Source organism: Felis catus, chromosome D4, assembly GCF_018350175.1.
Source record: "Felis catus isolate Fca126 chromosome D4, F.catus_Fca126_mat1.0, whole genome shotgun sequence".
Taxonomy (NCBI): Eukaryota; Metazoa; Chordata; class Mammalia; order Carnivora; family Felidae; genus Felis; species Felis catus.
In genome coordinates, this window is record NC_058380.1 from 89,513,265 (window position 1) to 89,533,528 (window position 20,264).

The following is a 20,264-nucleotide window of genomic DNA, read 5'->3' on the forward strand; positions in this document are numbered from 1 at the left end:
GGACCATCTAAAGTTGCCTCTACAGCAAGAGAGAGGGAAAGGAGGAAGGAGCAGAACTTTGTGGAGTCAGAAACTGGTGTCCAGTCCTGCTCTGCTACTTGTCAGCTGTGTGGCATGGGAAGTGTGGCCTCAACTCTCTGGGCACACTTGTCAAGTGTAGGTAATCAAGGTACCACCTTGCAGGGAGGGCATGTGATTTCTTTGCAACGGTGCGCATCAGTGCCTACCTTAGTGGCTGGTGTAGTAAAAGTACATGGCCAACGGCAGCTGTTTTGGCATTAACTAGTAACTCATGGTCCCTGGGAGGGTGCAACTGTCTTCTGACTGGTGCCCAGCATTCATTTCAAAGGAAGTTGTGTCTCTGGCGAAGGCACCCAGGGGCTCCAGGAGATCTTGGGGGAAATGCACATTCGTTGATACCAGAAGACCCTCTGCAGCCCTCTCCCATTGGCAGATAAGCCTAGACTTTAAGTCAGTACAGAACCTGGCACAGACAGGACACTGATAAATGGGATGAATAAGGCAGATATATCAGCTGACCTCTTGGAAGACAGAATAGGCTTTGAGAAGTATGAGGTACAAAAAAAAAATTAGGCAGGGGTGGAGATCTGAGAATGGGCACAGCAGAAAAGCAGTAACCAGTACCTAGAGGAGTGGAGGGTTTTTAAAGGAACATGGAAATCACTGGCCTTTTGAGCCTAAGGTTGTGGCATGGCGGCGCCCGGGGCGCTCTCCATGGTGCTGAATCACCATTGCTGGCTGGGCGTCCAGCTGTCTCACCTATGCCCAGTGAATCCCGGCCACCTTCTTTCAGGAATTCTGAGCCAGGGAGAAAAGAGGGGGTGGAGATGCGGCAGAGAGTGCAAGGTGACACCAAACAAAGGCTGCTGGTCAGACACAACCATTGTCAGACTACTGGAAGGAGAGACCTCTGTTTTCACAGTATTGCTGTCACCAAGCAATAACTCCCTCAGTGGGAAGCACGGGCAACCGTCCCACACACATTGTGCTTCCGATGCTACCTTTATGGTGGAAGCCAAACCCACCACGTGTCTCCAGACCTATGATCTGTGCTCACACAGCTTACTCTTGTCCAGCAGCTCTTTGCAGGCCATTGCACACATTCTGTTCCTTTCAGACCCAGGCCTTTTGCCCCCCACCTCCTCACCTCATCATCTGAACCACCCCTCATATCCTTCAAGGCCCATACCCATATCTTCTCTTCCAGGAAGCCTCTCTTGACCACTTCAGCCACCCCCCTCACTCCCCGACCTCCTACAAAACTTAGAGCTAAGTTTAGCAAGCAACGCTTCTCTAGTTCTCCACGAGCATCTCCCCATGCAACTGTGGGCCCTCAGAGAACCTGATTCTTGCTTTTTCTCACCTTTGTGCAGCAGAGCCAGGCCTGGACTGTGCATGAACACCAAAATCAACAGCAAAAGCAGCAGCACCATCATGAAGAAGCACTAATGTGTGCTAGGGCTGTGTTGATCCTTTTCGTGCTTCATCTCACTGAGAACACAATAAATCTTTGAAGCAGGTCCTATTATTATTACCATTTATAATAGGAGGCTCAGAGGGATTGAGTAACCTGCCTGAAGCCATACATTCACCAGAGCCAGGGTTCAAGCAAAGGTCTGTCTGGCCTCAGAGTCCAGCTCTTAACTGCCAGTCTATCTGATTCATAGCAATGACCTGTAACTGAAACACACACTGAAACCAGCCTGGCTCTGCTGCTTACTCTGGTGAAACTCTACCTCTGAAAGAACCAGTGCCACAAGAATCAGAGATGGCAAGGTTTTTTTTTTTACTGGGGTGGAGCAGACAGCACTGCAGTCTTCCCCGTGCTTCTAAGAACAGTCTCATCACTTAGAAATTGCATTCATTTCTATAAACACTTATTGAGCACTCACTGCATGCCATGAATCATGCGTTACAATGAGTACTGGGTTAGACGGCCATAAATACAATGCAAGTTGACACTGTCAGCTTGTGATCAAAGCTTTTAGAGAAAGAATTAGAAAAGGACTCAGTGGCCCAGCCCTGTCTCTCTCCTGGGTGCTCCACCAATAGTTGACACCAGCTTCTATGCTTCCAGAAACGTCCTGGAGTATTCTGAAGATTCCATGGGCTCCAAGGGAGAAATGCGGGACATTTGAGGCTGGGCTTCTAGAATTTTTAGGAGACAGTGAACCATAGACATGACTTATCTGGTGGCTTCTTTGCTTTGTCAGGTTATTGGATAACATCTGATCATCCACAGAGCCAAGCTGGTCCATCAGGTGGGTTTCTGTGTGTGCATGTGTGTGTTTGTGTGGTGATGGGTGCACACGCATGCCTATACACTTCTGCATTTTAATTTTCCATTAGAGACATATCAATGCTGACAAGGAACAGAAGCAGGAACATGATGAACTCATAAGGTTATTGGAGCATGGGTGCATGATGGGGGAAATAAGATAAGTGAAAATAGATCATCCCCGTGTGTGTGTGTGTGTGTGTGTGTGTGTGTGTGTGTGTGTGTTTAACTCCAGCCAATGAGGAAATCAGCTCTCGGAGCTGATGGTGAGCAGAGCAGGGGCTCTCTGGGGGAGCTCCTGGAATTGCAAGGTTGGGGTGAACAGGGGCAATTAGGATGCTTGTGAGTGGGCCTGATCAAGTGTCTCTTCCCCACCGTCCCCCAAGATGTCCCTCTGGGCACTGCCTTGGTCTCAGCTTGTAGTGTCCTAGCCTGTACCAAGCAGCAGCCTCCCGGCTCTGAGCCTGCCCTTTGAGCTACACCCTGCTGCACCCTCTTCCCTACATCTTTCCCAAAGGAGCTGTCATCATGTCAAAAGCCCAGTGCTTTTTAAAGGACCGTTCTCTCCTTCCCTTTGATTCTTCCCTTGTTTCCCTGGGCCTTCTGGAGAACAAAGTGCATGACTGAGTGGTAATATATCCCTAGTGTTGTCGTTGATTTCACGCTCCTGTTGATGGGGTGGGATTTTGATTGCTGGTTCAGTGGATTCCTCCTTTGCCAGAGAAGGGTCAATGCCCCCATGTGCTTCCTGAGAACAAGAAGGGCCTCTCAGCTACTACCACTCAAGAGCAGAATTTGTTCACTTGCTCAACAAATATTCGCACCTACTATGTGCCAGGCACAATTTCAGTTGAGGGGATCAAGCCATTGTTAAATTTTTTTTTTAATATATTTTTTTCAACGTTTATTTATTTTTGGGACAGAGAGAGACAGAGCATGAACGGGGGAGGGGCAGAGAGAGAGGGAGACACAGAATCGGAAACAGGCTCCAGGCTCTGAGCCATCAGCCCAGAGCCCGACACGGGGCTCGAACTCACGGACCGCGAGATCGTGACCTGGCTGAAGTCGGACACCCAACCGACTGCGCCACCCAGGCGCCCCTAGCCATTGTTAAATTTTTAGACAAATGCTTTGGCTTTCATGGGGCTTGTGCCTTAGCAGCAAGGGCAATGGTGAGAGACTTACAGGGGCAAATCCAGGCTCTGCCCTTTACCAACTGCCAAACCTTGAGAAAATGACCTAACATCTCCTAGCCTCCGTTTTCCATTTTCCAAATGGAGAGAACAAGAGTGTATCAGTTATCCACTTCTGCAATAATGCCTGACAAACACCCCCCACGTCCCAGTGGCATGTGACAAGCACTGATCTCTCACAGCCCTGGAGTCAGCTGGTGGGCCATAGGTCTTGTAGCTTTTCAGGCTTCGGCTGGGCTCACTCTCACGTTTGGGGATCGGGGGGGGGGCTGTCAGGTGGGGTGACTCGGGAGACTCAGCTCTGTATTATGTGTCTCTCGTTCTCCGTTAGGCTAGCCTCCGCATGTGCACAGTGCAACGGCAGAGTGCCAGAGTGAGGGAAGACCCCATTACACAACAGATTTTAGAGCTGTCCTTGTATCAGTTGCTAAAACCCCCCTTGACAAAAGACAGCCTCTTGGAGATTCCGGGGTGAGAGGGGAGGATGGCAAAAGATGTGGATGCAGGGAGAGGGTGAACCTTAGCTCCATTTTTATGACCTACAACAGACTTCCTCCCAGGGCCCTTGGGGAGATGATCCAAGAAGGACGTAGAGCCCTTAGCCCAGCTCCTAGTTCACACCAGGGGCGAAAAAAGAGCTTAAACAAACAGACAGACAAACAAAAACACACAGGTTTTTGGGTGAATGAGGGCGGGCTTCAAGCGGGTCTTGCTTATGGTGACACCCCCCAAATACCCTACAATAACTGATGAATGAATGAGCTTCCAGACATGAGGATAGCTGATTGCAACAATCATCTTATCCTGACAGAGGCTGAGGCTTCGCCTGGTGTCCGGGGGTTCAGATGGACCCCTCTCTCCACCCCTCTAAGACCTCTATGGTCAGACTAGAGGAACCGGTTCAGGAGCATGCTGGAAAAACATTCTTATTGTTACAGCTTCCAGAACTGATGAGGGAGGCCTCCTATCTGGGGGTGATTGTAGCATGGGTCAGGGGCAGGAAGGGGGGACAGGTAAATGCTGAAAGCTTTTTCTAGCCTGTGTTTCTCCTGGACACACAGGAGAACTACACTTCCTGGTGCCCGCCCCCACCCCTCCCCGCTGCCCCCGGCAGTGAAATGGGGCTATACCATTGAGTTCTGGCCAATGGGTGGGAGCAATGTATATCACTTCCCAGCCTCACCCCCAAACCTCCTGCATGATCCCCCATAGCTTTCTCTTCCCTGATCTCCTCATCAGAGGCAGAGAGTCCAGGGAGGTCTCTAGGGCAGGGGTGGGAAGGCTATGGCTCACGGGCCAAATCGAGCCCTCCATCTGCTCTTATAAATAAAGTTTTATCGGAACACGATCATGCCCATTCCTTTCTATGTTGTCTGTGTCTGTCTTCACACCAAGATGGCGGACTTGAGTAGCTGCCATTGTATGGCCTATGATGCTAAAATATTTACTGTTTAGCCCTTTACAGAGAAAGCTTTCTGGCTCCTGCTCTGAGGGATGGTGGAGCCACCAGCTGGAGGGAGCCCGGGTCTGTGGGTGCCTCCGTGGAGCAGTCTCCCTTTCTGCAATAACCCCCACTGGACTGTGACATAAGCGGGAAGGACGCCTTCATTGTGCTGAGCCGCTCAGATTTGGACACTATTTGCTTTTGGCAGTCCATCTGCCCAAGGAGCTATGATTCTTGGATCAGCAGAAACATGGCTGTTGGTCCATTTTCTCACTCTGTGCCCTGCACACCCTGGGAAGCCGGCCTGTCTCCAGGCCAGGGTTCATGCGGGACCACAGTCATCAGAACTGGTGACCTTGAACGGTGATCTGGGTGTTACTTTTAGAGAGCGGTGGGGGCCGTTCTCTCCTGAGGGGGTGCTACAGGAGTGAGGGGAGCCGGGAGGGCGGGGAGGGAAGCCCATGGGTGGCCGGTGCTGGTGCCAGCCTGCTGGCCTAGCAGAGACAGCCCTGCTCTCAGGATAATCATCTTAGGCAACTTGACCTTGAGGGTTTGTCAATCACTGGCTGTGCCATCCTAGATAAGTTACTTGACTCCCTCTCTCCAAGCTTCATTTGTCTTATCTATAAAATGTGATCAGAGTCCCCTTAGCCTAGAGTTGCTGGCGACAGGAAGTCTCCAGCAGAGAGGCACATCCTCTGCCCGGAGTGGCATTTATATACAGTATCACTTCTCTGTGGCTCTTACTGTCAAAGCTCTGGCCCCTGGAAAGCTCACTCCCTTCCAAGGAATCCCCCTGCCCACAGCCCTGATGCCCTGGGCACAGCTTCCCACACAAGGGACCCAGTGCTCACCTGCCGACTGGGTTGAACCACCACTGAGGCAGGCGGCTGGCTGAGAGGGTGTGAAGGGCATGGCCAAATGCTCCCGGCAGCCGTGCCGGGCCACGCACCAGAGGAGCAAACAGGAGGGTCCCACGTATGGAAAGGGAGCCCCAAGGCTTCCAGAAGACACCGTCCAACGGAACGGTCTGAGGTTCCATGTCTGCACCCGACCGCTGGGACTGACGGCAGGTCTCAGAGTCACACCCTCGGCTTATGACACGCGGCCCCTGAGCCCTGGAAGCACAACTGAGGGACTGGAAATTGTACTTTAGTTACTTGAATTGAATTTAAATGTGACTCAAGTTCATTTCGTGAGTTTTCGTTCGAACGTGGCCATGGCCGTCATCTGGGAGGTGTTAGTGCTTTCTTGTCAATGCTCAAGGTCTGGATGTTTCCTGGCCTCAGCCCCTGGGGCTCTCTCACCTTTGTTATTCTCTCTCCCCCAACTCCTCCAACTTAAGCTACCCCAGGGTGGGGGGTGGGGGTTCCTCCTGAAACCTGGGGCTGCGGGGCCGAGGTCCCACCCGGCACTTAGGTGCCTGGGGCCTGCCAAGGCCAGCTACGGTCGTGCGCGTGAGCACGTGGTGGGACACAGCGAGGTGCTGGAAGGCAGCATGTGGCCGATGGAGCCAGGCAGGCAGGATGGAGAAGCAGGCAAGGCCTGTGTTTCCTGCTCCGTGGGTGTGGCCTTGAAGCTCAGCTCTTACCCACAGTTCCCCCTGCACAGAGCTCTTAACAGCAGAATCCAAAACGAGCTGTTCTGGGAATAGGTTTCCCAGGCCATGAATTCCTTAACCAGCATCATTTACCCTGTTCCTTCTCAGACCAGCCGTTCATTCTGCTTCTCAATCAGGCGTCTCTGGAGGTGGCAAAGGGAACAAGGGGGAGCGGAGGGGGCTGGCGGGGTCTGCAGGGCACGGGGCATGTTGGGGCAGAGTGCTGGGTGACGTGAGCAAGGTAGTCAACCTCTCTGGGCCTCAGTTGACTCATCTGTCGAGAAGGGTACGTGAGCCACAGGAAAGGCCTTACAGAGGGCAAGGGGACAGTATCTGGGCCATGCCACCCATTGTCTGCTGAGCCCAGAGACAGCCAGCAACTTATTTATAACTACACAGCCAGCAAGGAACAGACTGCATTCCAACTACCATAAGCTGGGGCCTCCACTCTCCGAAAACAAAGGATCTGAATCCAAAGCAGCAGGTGGTGGGGGCTGAGGAGCTGCAGAGAAAGGGGCAGCATCACGGACTTCAGAGCTTGAGGAGGGTGGGGAGGGGGTGCGGTGGGGGTGGGGACGGCCCCAACCAGGACCTTGAAGCAGGAACCACTGTGGGGCTCCCCGGAGCCAAGAGGCTGGGGATGTTGGCTGAAATGTTGGCAGATTGTGTGATCCTGAAGGAGCCTTAGTCTTCTCATCTATCAAATGGGCATAATCCTGGCAGCCAGGGTGTTGTGAGAATTCAGTGCACTGTTGTCTCTAAAGCTGGAGCGTTGGAGGTAAGCAATCAGTGGTAAGATTGAGAATTCCAGGGGCGCCTGGGTGGCTCAGTCGGTTGAGCGTCCGACTTCGGCTCAGGTCATGATCTCGCCGTCTGTGAGTCTGAGCCCCATGTCGGGCTCTGTGCTGACAGCTCAGAGCCTGGAGCCTGCTTCAGATTCTGTCTCCGTCTCTCTCTGCCCCTCCCCCCACTTGCGCTCCCTCTCTCTCTCTCTCTCTCTCTCTCTCTCTCTCTCTTTCTCAAAAATAAATAAACATTAAAAAAAAAAAAACAAAAAAAAACAAGAGTGGCAATTCCAGCAGGGCAGAGGAGGGTGTTCAGAGAAAGGACCAGGAAACGGGCCTGTGTGTACCTCTCCTAAGAACAGCCCCTCCTAAACCAAGGCTGAGTGGGAGCCTGAAACAGAAGCTCTGATGGGCATGAGGGCTGGTGAAAAAGCCCCTGTCCTGGCTGTGACCTTGGCCGACCCTTCCAACTCTAAAAGGCAGCAGGAATGGGGACCTGAGGTCCTCAGGTCTGAAGATTTAAAAGCCCCCCCCTCCCAGCTTGCCCCCACCCTCTCCGCCGATGGGGAGCCGTGGGGCGGGAGCGCAAGGGAGGGTGGGAGTCTTTTGGCTTCTATCCACCCAGACTTGCCCTGGGGTTCCCTGAGAACCTTGAATTCATTAGTGGCTGCAGCTCTGAGCCTTGATTAAAAAGATGCTTTTTCCCTTTTTTCATTCCCCCTTGGTTCTTTCCTGGGCAGTGATTTCAATTTGCAGCTGGCTCTCTCTGGGGTGGGGAGGAGGGCAGGGCTGGGATTGGGGCGGGAGGTGGGGGGGGAGGCGGCGGCTAGGCCCTGCCCCTCTCTCGCCCTCTCTCCCCTTTCTTTCTGTCTCTCCTCTCCTCTCCCTCTGCTGGCGCTCCACCCCACCCCCCTCCAGTCACAGGCCAGTATCGGCCACACCTGCAGTGCACATTGATTGCCTGATTAAGGCGGAGATTGATTGGTCCCTGCTGTCATTAGCATATAGTTAGCGGCGACCCCTCTGCTTGGCCTCTGCTCTGACCTGCATGGATCAGTGAGCAGGATGGGAAATGGGAACCCAGTGAGAGGAAGGGCTGGGCAAGGGGGGCACGCAGAGGCTTCCCAGTGTCAGGTGTGGGGGCGGGGGTAGGGGAGGGAGAGAAGGGCCCAGAGGCCTCCTCGCCTCTCTTGGCCCGGAATCTTCCACTGGGACCAACGGGCCTTGGGTTTTCCTCTCTTCTAAATGGGGACACTGAGTGCAATGCGTCCTAAGAAAGTGTTGCTGGAATCAGAAGAGAGGAAGGCCCTTGCCTCTCCCCCCACCCCCCCCCCCAACATCTCCCCTCCGTCCCAGCCCCTCTGCCTGCCGGGACTGGAAGTCCCCTTCAGCTGAGCTCTCTCCTTCTTGTGGACTCTTTCTTTTTTAATTTTTTTAATGTTTATTTATTTTTGAAAGAGAGAGAGAGAGAGAGTGCAAATGGGGAGGGGCAGAGAGAAAGGGAGACACGGAATCCGAAGCAGGCTCCAGGCTCCGAGCTGTCAGCACAGAGCCCGACGCGGGGCTCGAACCCACGAACCGCGAGATCATGACCTGAGCCGAAGTCGGCCGCTCAACCGACCGAGCCCCCCAGGCGCACCCGGACTCTTACTTTCAGAGCACGTTTGCCCTCCTTGTCCCGCAGAGGCAAGCAAGCAGCTGGCTGCTCACCCCAGGACTTGGGACTCTGATGGCTGTCTCCCATCCACATCCGTGGCTCAGCACAAACGTGGAGTAGTAGCGAAATAAGGGCCACAGATCTCCCCCTCCCAACCTTCAGACGAGAGCGAATTTGAAACCGTCGAGAGTACATAAAACCAGCTCTATAGGCTGTCATATGAAGCCACGGTTCCATACGTTCAGCGGCAGTAAAAATCGCAACTTTTCTATAAAGCAAAACCCAGAAACACCCCGTGCTCCGGGAGAGGCTGGGAGGGACACCCCCAGAGCGGGGGACCCAGGGGCCTCGCTCAGCCTGGGCGGGTTCCCTGCTGGTCCTCAGAGCGTGTGGGCGGGGCCTGGAGAGGGAGCCGGGTGGGGGTGGGAGCATCAGCTTTGGGGGCAAGTCTGAATGTTAGTTATCATGTAGCAACTTTGTCACCCTCTGCCAGCTCACACCCTCTCCGAGCCTCATCGTCCTGGTCCCTGAAATGGGGTGGTATGATCTACCCTAACAGGGTCCTTGAAAGGCTCACGCGAGCTCGCTCAACGAATAGCGAACGGGGGGCGACTGGCGCGCCCTCGTATATGCCTTATCATGTGGGGTGCTTACTGATCTCCTGAAAGCACATTGTTTGAAAACGAATCTAAGGCATTGTTAAAGCTCTGCGACCGCAGGGAACACTGTCCCATCCATCCGGGTAACATCTACGGTGCTCACGGTGCCTGGGACATGAGCAGGTGAGCGGGTATCGGGGGAGGGAAGCATTCAGACTTGAGGCGCTCCTGGGCTCGGTCCGGGGTCCCCTAGAACCCCTCGGCCAGGGCCCTCAGAGGATGACAGTGCCGAACAAAATCAAGCCGCAGTCACCCCTCCGGCTCCTTGGAAGGGAGATCCGTGGAGCAGTGGGTGGCACGGGGGGCCACGGAGGGGCCTGCCAAGTGTCACACTGGGCTGGGCAGGTGTCCGTGTCCAGGCACGTGCTGGACGCCCGGTGGGGGGTGGAGCCAGTGGGATCGGCAGCGTCGGGGGTCAGGTCATAATCTCCTGGGGCTGCTGTAACCAGGTACGACAAGCCCCGTGGCTTAACCGACAGACATCTCTTGTCTCCCAGTTCTGGGGGCCAGGAGCTTGAGATCAGCGCTGGCTCCTCCTGAGGGCGGCGAGGACACATTGCAGACTCTCTCCTAGGCTTGCGGACGGGCCCCTTCCCCCGGGGCCGCTCTGCATTGCCTTCTCGTGTGTACCCGTGCGCAGGCCTCCTCATTTTGGAAGGACGTCACATTGACTTAGGGCCCACCCCGACGACCCCACTTTAACTCAATACCTCTGTCGAGACCCTGTCTCCAGATGAGGTGACATCCTGAGGCCCTTGGGGTTGGAATGACAGCAGATGAATTTGGCAGGGGGTGGGGAGGGACAGATAGATCACTCCGAGCTCAGAGTGGGGATGTGGCCGTGAGGGCGGTGTGGACTCCCTCGGGCCGGTGTGCACACGGGAACCCCGGCGACAGGAAGGAGCAGCTCCGGGGGACCGGGCCGGCGGGCGCCGGGCTGAGAAGGGGGGCGGGGGCCTCCAGCAGGGCCGGGCGGTGCCAGCCAGGGAGGCCGCTCCAGCTGGCTGGGCCGGAGAAGCTTCCTGTGAAGTCGCAGCCCTTTGAAACATTGACTAATAAGGTTTTCTTCTCTTTCGAAGTTGAGTGAGTCAGTGGCTTCATATAGGATCCCATCTGTCCGCTCCGTCCCTGCCAGTCGGATTCTAGGCCCCTGGCCAATTGAAAACACCAATCTAGCTTAGTATGAATCTGCTTGGCGACCAGCTTTGGTGGATGTTCTGTTTTCCCTCGGTGGAAGAGAGGCCTCTTGACTGCCCTCCTGGGTCCTGCCTCCACCATGAGCCCAGAATCCTACAGCCAAGGAGCCTGGATGGCGTCTGACTTAGTCTCAGGAGGTGGGAAGCGACAAGGAGGCGGAGGAGCCGAGCTGAAGGTGCGGGAGGCGTCTTCCACCAAGGCGGTCGGGGTGGGAAGGCAGGGCCTGTAACACCTTAGCCCTTCGCTCACTGTGGGGTGTGCCCTGCTCCACCTGGACGTCTCCCCGTCGGGACTCCAGCCCTCAAGGACAGTGCCCAGCACGTGTCATCAATCACCGTGGAATGAACGATGCACAAGTACCCGGTGGTGGTGGGGGCTTTGGGGGGAGCCCGGAACTGGTCCCCTGTGGGCTTTCAGCCTCCTGGTGGGGCTCTGGGAGGGCGTCCACATCACAGCTGGCCAGTGGTGCTGGACAGCGCCCTGGGGTTCATGGCGGCCGGATCGGATGCCAGAGGGGGTGTGGAAGGGCATGCTTGCTGCTGGGCTGTAACTTCCTCTGTGGGACAGGGTGTGTGTGAAGACGTGAAGTTCATGGGGGGGGAGGGGAGGGCACCCAGAGGCCAGACTTCAGCAAAGAGCAAGCCACACCCCTCAGGGGCTCAGCACAGCTGCCACCGAGACTGGAGCTACTACAGCAATGACGAGGCATCGGTTCCTGTAAGATGTGGTCCCCTGGGAGTCAAGAGACAACAGCCGTCCACAAAGGGAGTGGGCAGAGGACCGTGCGGGGGGCCGTTTCTGCAGGGCGACCTCTAGCAGGCCGCTCGGGTGTCGGCCAACGCCCTTGTCACGTCGCCCCGTCCCACTGCCGGCTCTGGCAAGCACCGCCAGGGCTCTCCGGACCCTCACTGTTCTCCATCGGACACTGGCCCTGCCAGCCTCCATCACCCTCTCCGCCCGGCCGCCCTGGCCTGCGGCTCCCTGACTCCCCCTTGCCCTGCCCTCGTCACCACGCACAGGTCCTTCTGTGCCAGGGAGCTCCCCTCTCCCCGCCGGCTGCTGACCTCTCTCTTCCCATGCCTCTGGACCAGATGTCAGCCCCAGGCTTCCTTTTTGGCCTCCCCGGACCCCCAGGCCAGCCCAAGGCCCCGCGTCCTGGGTTCTCGCTGAAACCTGGAGGGCAACCCCCTGCTCGAAACGCCGCACTAACTCCTGGGGTTGTCTGCCCGCCCGACTGTGGGGGTCCCTGACGCACAGACGCTGTCTTGCTTGGTCACTGTTTTATCCCCAGAGGCCGGCGCGAGGCTTGGCTCACAGAGACTCTCGCGAACTCGTGCTCAAAGGAGAGGACGAGTCCAAATAATCCAGGATGCTTACCACAGCAGGAAGCAATGCTATGTGGAGCGGCCAGGATTCCTGACAAGGGACTCCAATAGTTTAGAGAGTGGCTGGACCCAGCCCTGGGTTCACATTTCCATTCTGTCATTGATTGGGTTCGTGGCGGCCTTGAGTAAGTGACATAGCCTCTCCGGGCAGGTGTTATCACCGGTTCCTTGTGCAGGGCAGTGGGAGGAGTCAAGGTGGATGACACGGGCAGGGAGCCCCAGGCACAGAGCCGGCCATGGGGTGGGCTCGGGTGGCAGGGGGCCGGGGCCCTGCGGTGGGGGCAGAAGGGGTCTTCCCTGGCTGCCCCGGGCCATCCAAAGCAGCAGCTGAAGGCACCGGGCAACAAACATAACTGGTGGTAATGGCTCCACCCTGGCCCAGTGAGTCTGTGAGGAGCTGCCGTCGCTCCCCACCCCGGCCACTCCGCCTGCACGACCAGCAAAGCCTTCGGGAGACACAAGGGGGACTGGGCCCCTTGCGGGACGCCAAGCCCTCCCTGTGCGCCGGCCGCCCGCCCCTGCCGGGAGCTCGTCCCGTGGAGCCCGGGCTTCCCCAGGGATGCCCGTCTCCCCTCATCTGACCCCAGGAGAGGCCCAGCCGGGACCTTAACCGGCGGCACAATCTCAAGTGGCTCACTTAATGGCCGGGACTCAGTTTCCTCATCTGTAAATTGGGGGTAGTGATCCCTACTGTGCCCGGTGACACGTTGATGAAACTGTCTGGCTCGAAATAGGTCCCAAATAGTCTCAGCTCCCCTCCCTCTGCCTCCAGCGTCCCCGCACCATGTTGCTTTCCCTCTGGGGTTTTCCGACCCCATCGCCTACGTTTTAGAAGCAGAAGCCTCCTCTCCAGGCTGAGGAAGGGATCCCCATCCCCTTGCAGCGGCGGAGTTAAGGCACAGAGTGGCTTCTCCCCAGCGGGAGGCAGTATTGATAAAAGGGAAGCCACCAGCCAAAGGAACTGAGGGATGATGGTGACATTTCAGGACTGGCATTCGTGGCGAGAGATTTTTCAGGCTGAGACTGCCCTGCCCAAGAGTGAGTGGCTGTGATGAAGAATGAGTTGGTGGGAGGCAGGAGAGTAGAGCCCTTGTCTCCTGAAGATGAGACGTTAAATCCCTGCCTCTCTACCCTCTGGCCGTGTGACCTTGGACAAGTCCCTAGACCTCTCTGAGTCTCCGCCTCTGTAAAGTGTGGGTGCTCACTGGGGCTAATTCCTGCAGGGGTGCGCTGAGGTCCACGCAGGCTTTGCACGGGACGCCTTTAGCACGGAGCCTGGCACGTGGCAAGAGGTCTTTTCTTCTTAGTCACTGCTGCTGTTTTCATTTTCATTACCAGGAGTTGGCAGTGCGTTCGACAAATTCATCAGCCTCAAACCCTTGTCTCCCTAACAGCAAGGCTGAGGGAATACAGCTTGAGGCTTGGGGAGGGGCAGGCATCTCCAGACTCTTACCAATCTGATTCCTTTGAAAACATAACATTTTTTTTTTTTTTTTTTTTTGTCCTTGGACTGGCTAACCGTGTTCACAGATGGACTGGCTTCCAGATGGAGCGGAGGCCCAGCGAGGCCGAGGGACTTGGGCAAGGTCACCGTGTCCCAGAACCTCTGTTTCCCCATAAGCCAAGCTGCCTCCTCCCAGGGCTGCCCCAGCATTCCCGAGGGCCCGGCCGGTGAGGACAACGTGAGCCGACACTGACTGCATCAGGGAACAGGCCAGCTGGGGTGGAGAGTGGGGGTGGGGGACCTCTCGGGATAGCCAGCACTTGAGGCCATGGGAGGGCTGGAATTTTCCAGGCCCTCCGGCAGGAGTGGAGACCCTGGCCAACCTGCCAGTCTGTGTGAGAGCTCCTGGCGCTGACCCAGAGGCAGCTTCCAAACGCTTTTAGGCAGAGGGTGCTGGGAAGCCGGCCCAGGCTCCCTGGGTTCCTAGTCTGGGGGCGGCGGGGCCGGGGGGCGGGACCGGGCTGACACCCGGTGGCAGGGAGCCAGCCACTGCCCACAGGTGGAGGGGGGAGGCTGAGCGGGGCCTGGCTGGAGCGGGGACCGTGAGGGCAGAGCTGGGTGAGACAGTGTCTCTGTCCCCATCTCCCACAGCCACAGGCAAGCAAACCGGGATGGGGAGAGAAGAAGAGAATGTAGCAGGGAAAGACGAGAAGGAAGGAAGGAGAGACCGCGGAGGGGTGGGGGGCGAGGGGGAAGTCCACCCTGGCCATTAAGTATGAGTGAGGGAGGTGGCCTGCCCGTGTCCCCATGGGTGGCCTCACACGCTGCCGTGGCCAGGGAGTAGATCCTTTCCTAGGAAACGGCCAGGCTTTCCTCTCCCCTCCCTTGACACCATTTGCTTTTGGTGGGAGAAGTAATGAGGTGATCAAGTGGCCGCTGTCATACTCCTCTGACCTCAGCTCCCAACCCCTGGCCATGTCCTTCCCCCCCCCCCCACTCCTCCTCCAGGAAGCCCTCCTGGATTTCTCTCAGCCCCACCGAGGGCCCCTTTACCCCTCTGGGGCCCTGCCACACTCCAGACAGTTGTCACGACACATACGGAGGGGTGAGGGGGGGTGGGTCAGGTACATCTATAGAACAGCCAGCCCTTGAGCCCGTTCTGAGGGCCTCACTGCGTCCAAGCAGCTTCCCAAGCTCCCGGTAAGCACCTGCTGCTGGACCAGAATTTCCTTTGCACGCGTCTGACACACGGGGGGCAGAGAGCGGTGGGGAGGGGCAGGCGGGAAGGCAGAGGCTTAGAATCTTTTTGGCAGCAAGAATGACGTGAGATTGCTCTTCAGTCGACTGAGTTAAGGGAAGAATACTGCCCACTGAGGTTTGAGGGCTTCTATTTGGGGAGCACCAGGCTGAGCCACCTTCGGGGCCGGTGCTCCGGCACCCCTGAGCCCGGCCCGGCCCGACACCGTCCGCTCAGAGGCCCGGAGGTGGCCCGGGGTCTTGCAGCTACGGTGCTGGGAGGAGAGAGCGCACCTGAAGCTGGGTGAGTGGCCAGCACTCTCCTGCCCGTGTCCCCACCTCCCCGGCCAGAAAATGGAGGCCAGTGAGCTCAAAGACCACGTCAAGGCATCGTCATGGTGACCGGGCAGGAACCGGGTCCCTTCCCACCGACCGGGGACGGCGGACATGGCACCGGCTGTTTCCCGGGAGTCGGTCTGGCTGCCGGGAGCCCTGGGCTAAGGATTCTGAAGCCATGCTTGGGCTCAGCGGGAAAAGGGCACTGGGATCGATTAGCGATGTCTGCCGAGGGTGTGGGTGGGGGAGCATCAGCCTGCCAGACCCCAGACTCACCAGGAGAGCATTGTGATGGCAGGCCCAGCAGGAAGGACAGACGGGGCGTCTCCAAGGAGAGACCCTCCACCCCAGCGACTAGGCCAGTGAGAAACCGCCCTCACCCCGAACTCCTTCCTGCCAATCTCCAGGTCAGGACAGCCCCTCCCAGCGTCCTCCTCGAAAAATAATCCTCTTTGTTGGACTTGCCCACGGTTTTGCCCCGGCTGGCATGTCCCGAATCGCAATTCGCTGCTATTCCCCGAAAAAACCCATTTTGCTGGTCAAGTTTAACCCCTGGTTTTACTTTGTCGGTTAATGGTCTGGATTACCTTACAGGCCTGAGGGAGGAGAAGGGAGTTCACTGTCCTCATCCAGCACGGTGACATCTAAAGTGGAAGTGAACAAAAGAGCAAAGAAGACAATGACGGTAATGACAGTCACAATGCCAGGTGCCACCTGCCAGGGGCTGGCCTTGTGCCCGGCTCTGTGCTGAGTGATCCCAGTTAATGTCTGCAACGGCCCCGTCAAAGAGTGCTGTCAGTCCCGCACCGCGGGTGAGGGAATGGAGGTCCGGAGGGGCTCACACAGTCAGGAAGAGTCGGAGCTGGGATTGGGGCCGCCGGCTTCTGGAGCCTCTGCTCCTGACCCACGTGTGGTGGGACCGGGCTGCCCTGGCTTTGGTGTGTGGAGGCTATGGTGCCAGCCCCTGGGCAGGAGGGGGCCTGGGCATCTACCCCAGGGGAGGCATGGGCGGGGCCTCCCAGTTCCTTTCCTTGGTTCCTCTCGGACTTGTGGTCTTGGAACGGGACCCTGAGCCAGGGCTGGGTCTCACCCAGGAGGTTTTAGACTTTCTGAATTGCTAGAAACCTTTATAATTTAGCAAATAACAATGGCACTTTGGTCCCCTGGCAACACGGCATGGGCTGGCCCGTTGGCATGATTCCCGACTGCAGCTGACACTGAACACATTCTCCTGGAGGCCTCGTGGGACAGGGTGAAGGCGCCTCAGGGGTCGCCCGGGGTTGGAGGTCACAATGTCAAATGAGGAAGAAGCCCCTGGTGGGGTGTGGTAAACCAGGTCCAGACCCCATGTTTCCTGTCCCCCAATTTTTCTTCACTCTTAAGTAGAACACACATAAAAGAGGGCCCGTGAATTAGTGCCCACGAGCGTACGAGTTTTCACAAACTGAATGCCCACCTGGCCAGCACCTCCCATCAACGCAAATTGAAGGAGCCTTTTAGAATCTTTTAAAGTATTTATTTATTTGTTTACGTATCCGTTTGTTTATTTTTATGTAGACTCCACGTCCGGTGTGGAGCCCAGCGTGGGGCTTGAACTCACGGCCCTGAGATCAAGACCTGAGCTGAGATCAAGAGTCAGACGCTTAACTGATTGAGCCACCCAGGAGCCCTGCCCCTCCCCCCCTTTTAGAATCTTTAAGAGAAAGAGAGTTTTCTTCAAGCCCAAGTTAGGATAGCTGCCTGGGATACACAATCTTCTCAAAAGTGCTCCAGAGAAGGAATATTTGGTGCAGGGTTATACACATTTTTTTATGTAAAATATCACACATCATTAGGACGTTTCAGAAAGTTGCAGACCTTAAGTTTCTAGAACATGCAGGGCTGTATGACTTTCATCTTATGGGAACCAGGGAGGGTTTTTTTCCCTTTTCCTTATCTTTATGTTTGGAATGCTCCTTTCTGGTTATTTTTTTTTTTGAACGAAGCAGATGTACAATGTGTGCTCAGGGCAAAAATAGAGCCCATGCTCCGAGGTTTTGCCAAGTCATTTTGACCTTGGTAAATGTTAAAGTGTAGCTTCCCTGGGAGTCCAGGAGCTGTGCCCACAAGCATTAAAAGTTGAACATTTCCTTCACTGTATCGCTCAGAAGGCCCCTCACATCTGTGTTTGCGCTTCGTGTAAGTGGAATCATACATCGTGTGCTCTGTCGTGCGCCATCATGTCTGGGAGACTCACCCAAGCCGCTGGCCACAGGGGCGGGCGGTTGCTGCACAGTGTTCTGTGGGTGGGGATCCCACACTTGACCCACTCTCCTGTTGGTTGGTCTCCGGACAGGTGCACATGGTCATGCTACAAACGTTCTGGGCTCTGGAGCATGTCTCTTCCTGAACATTCTTGTGAATTTCTGGTTGGAGCAGAGTTGCGGGGCCATTGGGTATGCATATGTTCAGCTTTATTAGAGATTGCCACACAGTCTTCCAAAGTGGTGTTCCGATCCCCATCCTATCGGCAGTGGATGGCAGCCCCATATCCTTGCCAACCCTGAGTATTCTCTGTATTTTTCATTTTAGCTGTGCTGGTGGGGGCACAGGAGTATCACATGGCAGCCTGCCCTTGCATTTCCCTAATGGCCAATGTTGGGTCTCTTGTTATATGCTTCTGGGCCATTTGGGAACCCTGTTGGCTTGTCTGTGAAGTACCTGTTCAGGGCTATTTGTCTCCTGGGATGTTTGTTTTATCTTAAAAAAAAATTTTTTTTTTAATGTTTATTTATTTTTGAGAGAGACAGAGGCAGAATGCGAGTGGGTTAGGGGCAGAGAGAGAGAGGGAGACACAGAATCCAAAGCAGGCTCCAGGCTCCAAGCCGCCAGCACAGAGCCCGACACGGGGCTCGAACCCACGAGCTGCGAGATCATGACCTGAGCCGAAGTCAGAGGCTTAACCGACTGAGCCACCCAGGCGCCCCTGTTTGTTCTTTTCTTGTTGATTTCCAGGAGTGTTTTCAATATAAGTCCTTATGTTGCAAATATGAGGAAAAACTTCTACTCTGCGGATTACCTTTTCATTCTCTGCTGAACGGACATCCATACAATAGTCTAATCTATTACTTTTTCCCTGTATGGTTAGTACATTTTGCACCCTGTTTAAGACATTTTTGCCTCTTCTGAGGTCACAAAGATGTCTCTTGGAAACGTTTCATTGCTTTGCCTTTCACAGGTAGATATGCAGTCCGTCTGGGATGTGTTTGTTTGTTTTGTAATTCGTGAGGTATGCGTTAGAAAGGACTCTCCTGTTCTAGCTGGGCAGGGCTGGCCCTGCTGCCTGTTTTGTGGGGAGGGGCTTCTTCTCCCAAACCTTTCTGTCCCGCTGGTCAGTTTGTCTGCCTTTGTGGCAGCCTTTGTGTTTGACAGCCCCATGCTGCCCTAACTGCTATGGCTCTATCATAGCTCTGATATCTGGTAGCACCAGTCTTCAACCTTGCTCTTTGTTTTCACAATCTTCTTGGCTATTCGTTCCTTGGCCCTTTGCCTTTTCATATAAATTTTATATCAGCTTGTCAATTTCCACCCAAAATAAACCTACTGGGATTGTGATTGAGGTTGCAGTGAGTGTAGCTATTAATTGGGGAGTGGGGGGTGGGGTGAGGATAACGTGTTTACAGTAGTGTAGTTCTCTTATCCATGAACATGGTATACTGCTCTGTCTGTTGAGAGCCTTGTTACTTTCTCTCAATAACATTTTGTAGTTTTTGATGCAGAGGCCTTGTAGGTCTCCATCAGACTTCCTCCTGCTTTGAAACCTACAGCTAATTTACAAGATTTAAGCAATGGCCAACCCTAGACCCTACTGACCTGACTTAAAGATAGGGCTGTTCTGCCCCAGCTGAGTGGGCCTGTGAACAAGAGGCCTGTGGGGGCCAGATGTCTTGCATTTTTGTTTTAAATCTTGGACTTTTAAAACAAGAGGTGTATGTACAGACAATGGTTCATGGAGCAGGCTGGAGACAGGTATCCTTTTGAAGGCCTGTCTACAAGGCGCAGTTTGGACTGGCATCTGGGAACTTGGATTATGGGAGAGTTTCCACCATCCCCTAATTGATAAGAATGGCTCACTGTGCCTCAACTGTTTGTGTGAACCACGTGGTTTATGCCGAACTCCTGCTTTCCTTTGAGTAGTAAGGATGTTTGGCATGTGTTAGGCAGAGGGTGCTTATGTGACCGGCCTGTAATAAGGAGTTTCCCTGGTAGACAGCACTTCGTGCGTTGTTGCAACATGTTGTGGGGAAGGTTAAGCCCATCCGTGTGACTCCAGGGGGAGAGGACTCTTGGAAGCCCGTGCTTGGCTTCCTCCAGCCTTCATCCCACCACCTCTTCCCCTTTGCTGATTTTGTTTCGTATCCTTTTGCTGGGATACAACTATATGTTGAGTCCTTTCAGCCTTTCTAGAGAGTCACCCATCCTGGGGGTGGTCCTGCGGACCCCTGCCTGCCCCCTACAGAGGCCCCTGGCTTCCTGCTCCCAACCCAAGGCTGCTTCCGGGAGGGTATAACCGGTGAGAGACAACGCGGAAGCAAGTTATGGATCAGTTTCTGATGGGAGGCTGTTTTCAAGCTAACGTTGTATGAAAAAGATGCGGGCACATGGAAGTCTGTACCACACAGTATAACTTTATTTCATACACAGGATGTCTCTCTCGGCCTTGGAAAGGGAGGAAATTCTGACACGCTCCACACCATGAATGAATCTGGAGGACGTTACGCTACGTGAGGACGAACCCTGTATGATTCCAACTGGAGTCATCAAAGTCAGAGACACAGAAAGCTGACGGGTGGGCGTCAGGGGCTGGGGGAGGAGAAATGGGGATGGGGAGTCGTGTTTAATGGGGACAGAGTTTCAGTTTTGGGAAAATGGAAAAGTGCTGGAGATGGATGGTGAAGACAGCTGCAACAGGGTGAGTGTGCTTCATGTCACTGAACTGGGCACTTAAAGATGGCTAGAGCGGTAAGCGTTGTGACAGTAAGCTCTACGC

At 55.2% G+C, this 20,264-nt stretch overlaps 1 protein-coding gene across 3 annotated transcripts in view; it reads right to left on the reverse strand.

Moving 5' to 3' along the window:
* Nucleotides 1–2,810: 2,810 nt before the first annotated feature.
* The window catches only part of MED27 (mediator complex subunit 27), a 249,192-nt gene continuing 231,738 nt past the window's right edge, over nucleotides 2,811–20,264 (reverse strand). For 2 of the 3 annotated variants that reach the window (XM_045043254.1, XM_045043253.1), the window contains 2 exons: nucleotides 15,823–15,879; nucleotides 2,811–3,047 (listed from right to left, as the gene is read on the reverse strand). In XM_045043254.1, coding sequence (XP_044899189.1) covers nucleotides 2,826–3,047; nucleotides 15,823–15,879 — 279 coding nt within the window. In that variant the 3' untranslated portion in view covers nucleotides 2,811–2,825. Of the gene's footprint in view, nucleotides 3,048–11,470; nucleotides 11,567–15,822; nucleotides 15,880–20,264 lie in introns of those variants that run through there. The other variant, XM_019816686.3, reaches the window with a different exon arrangement.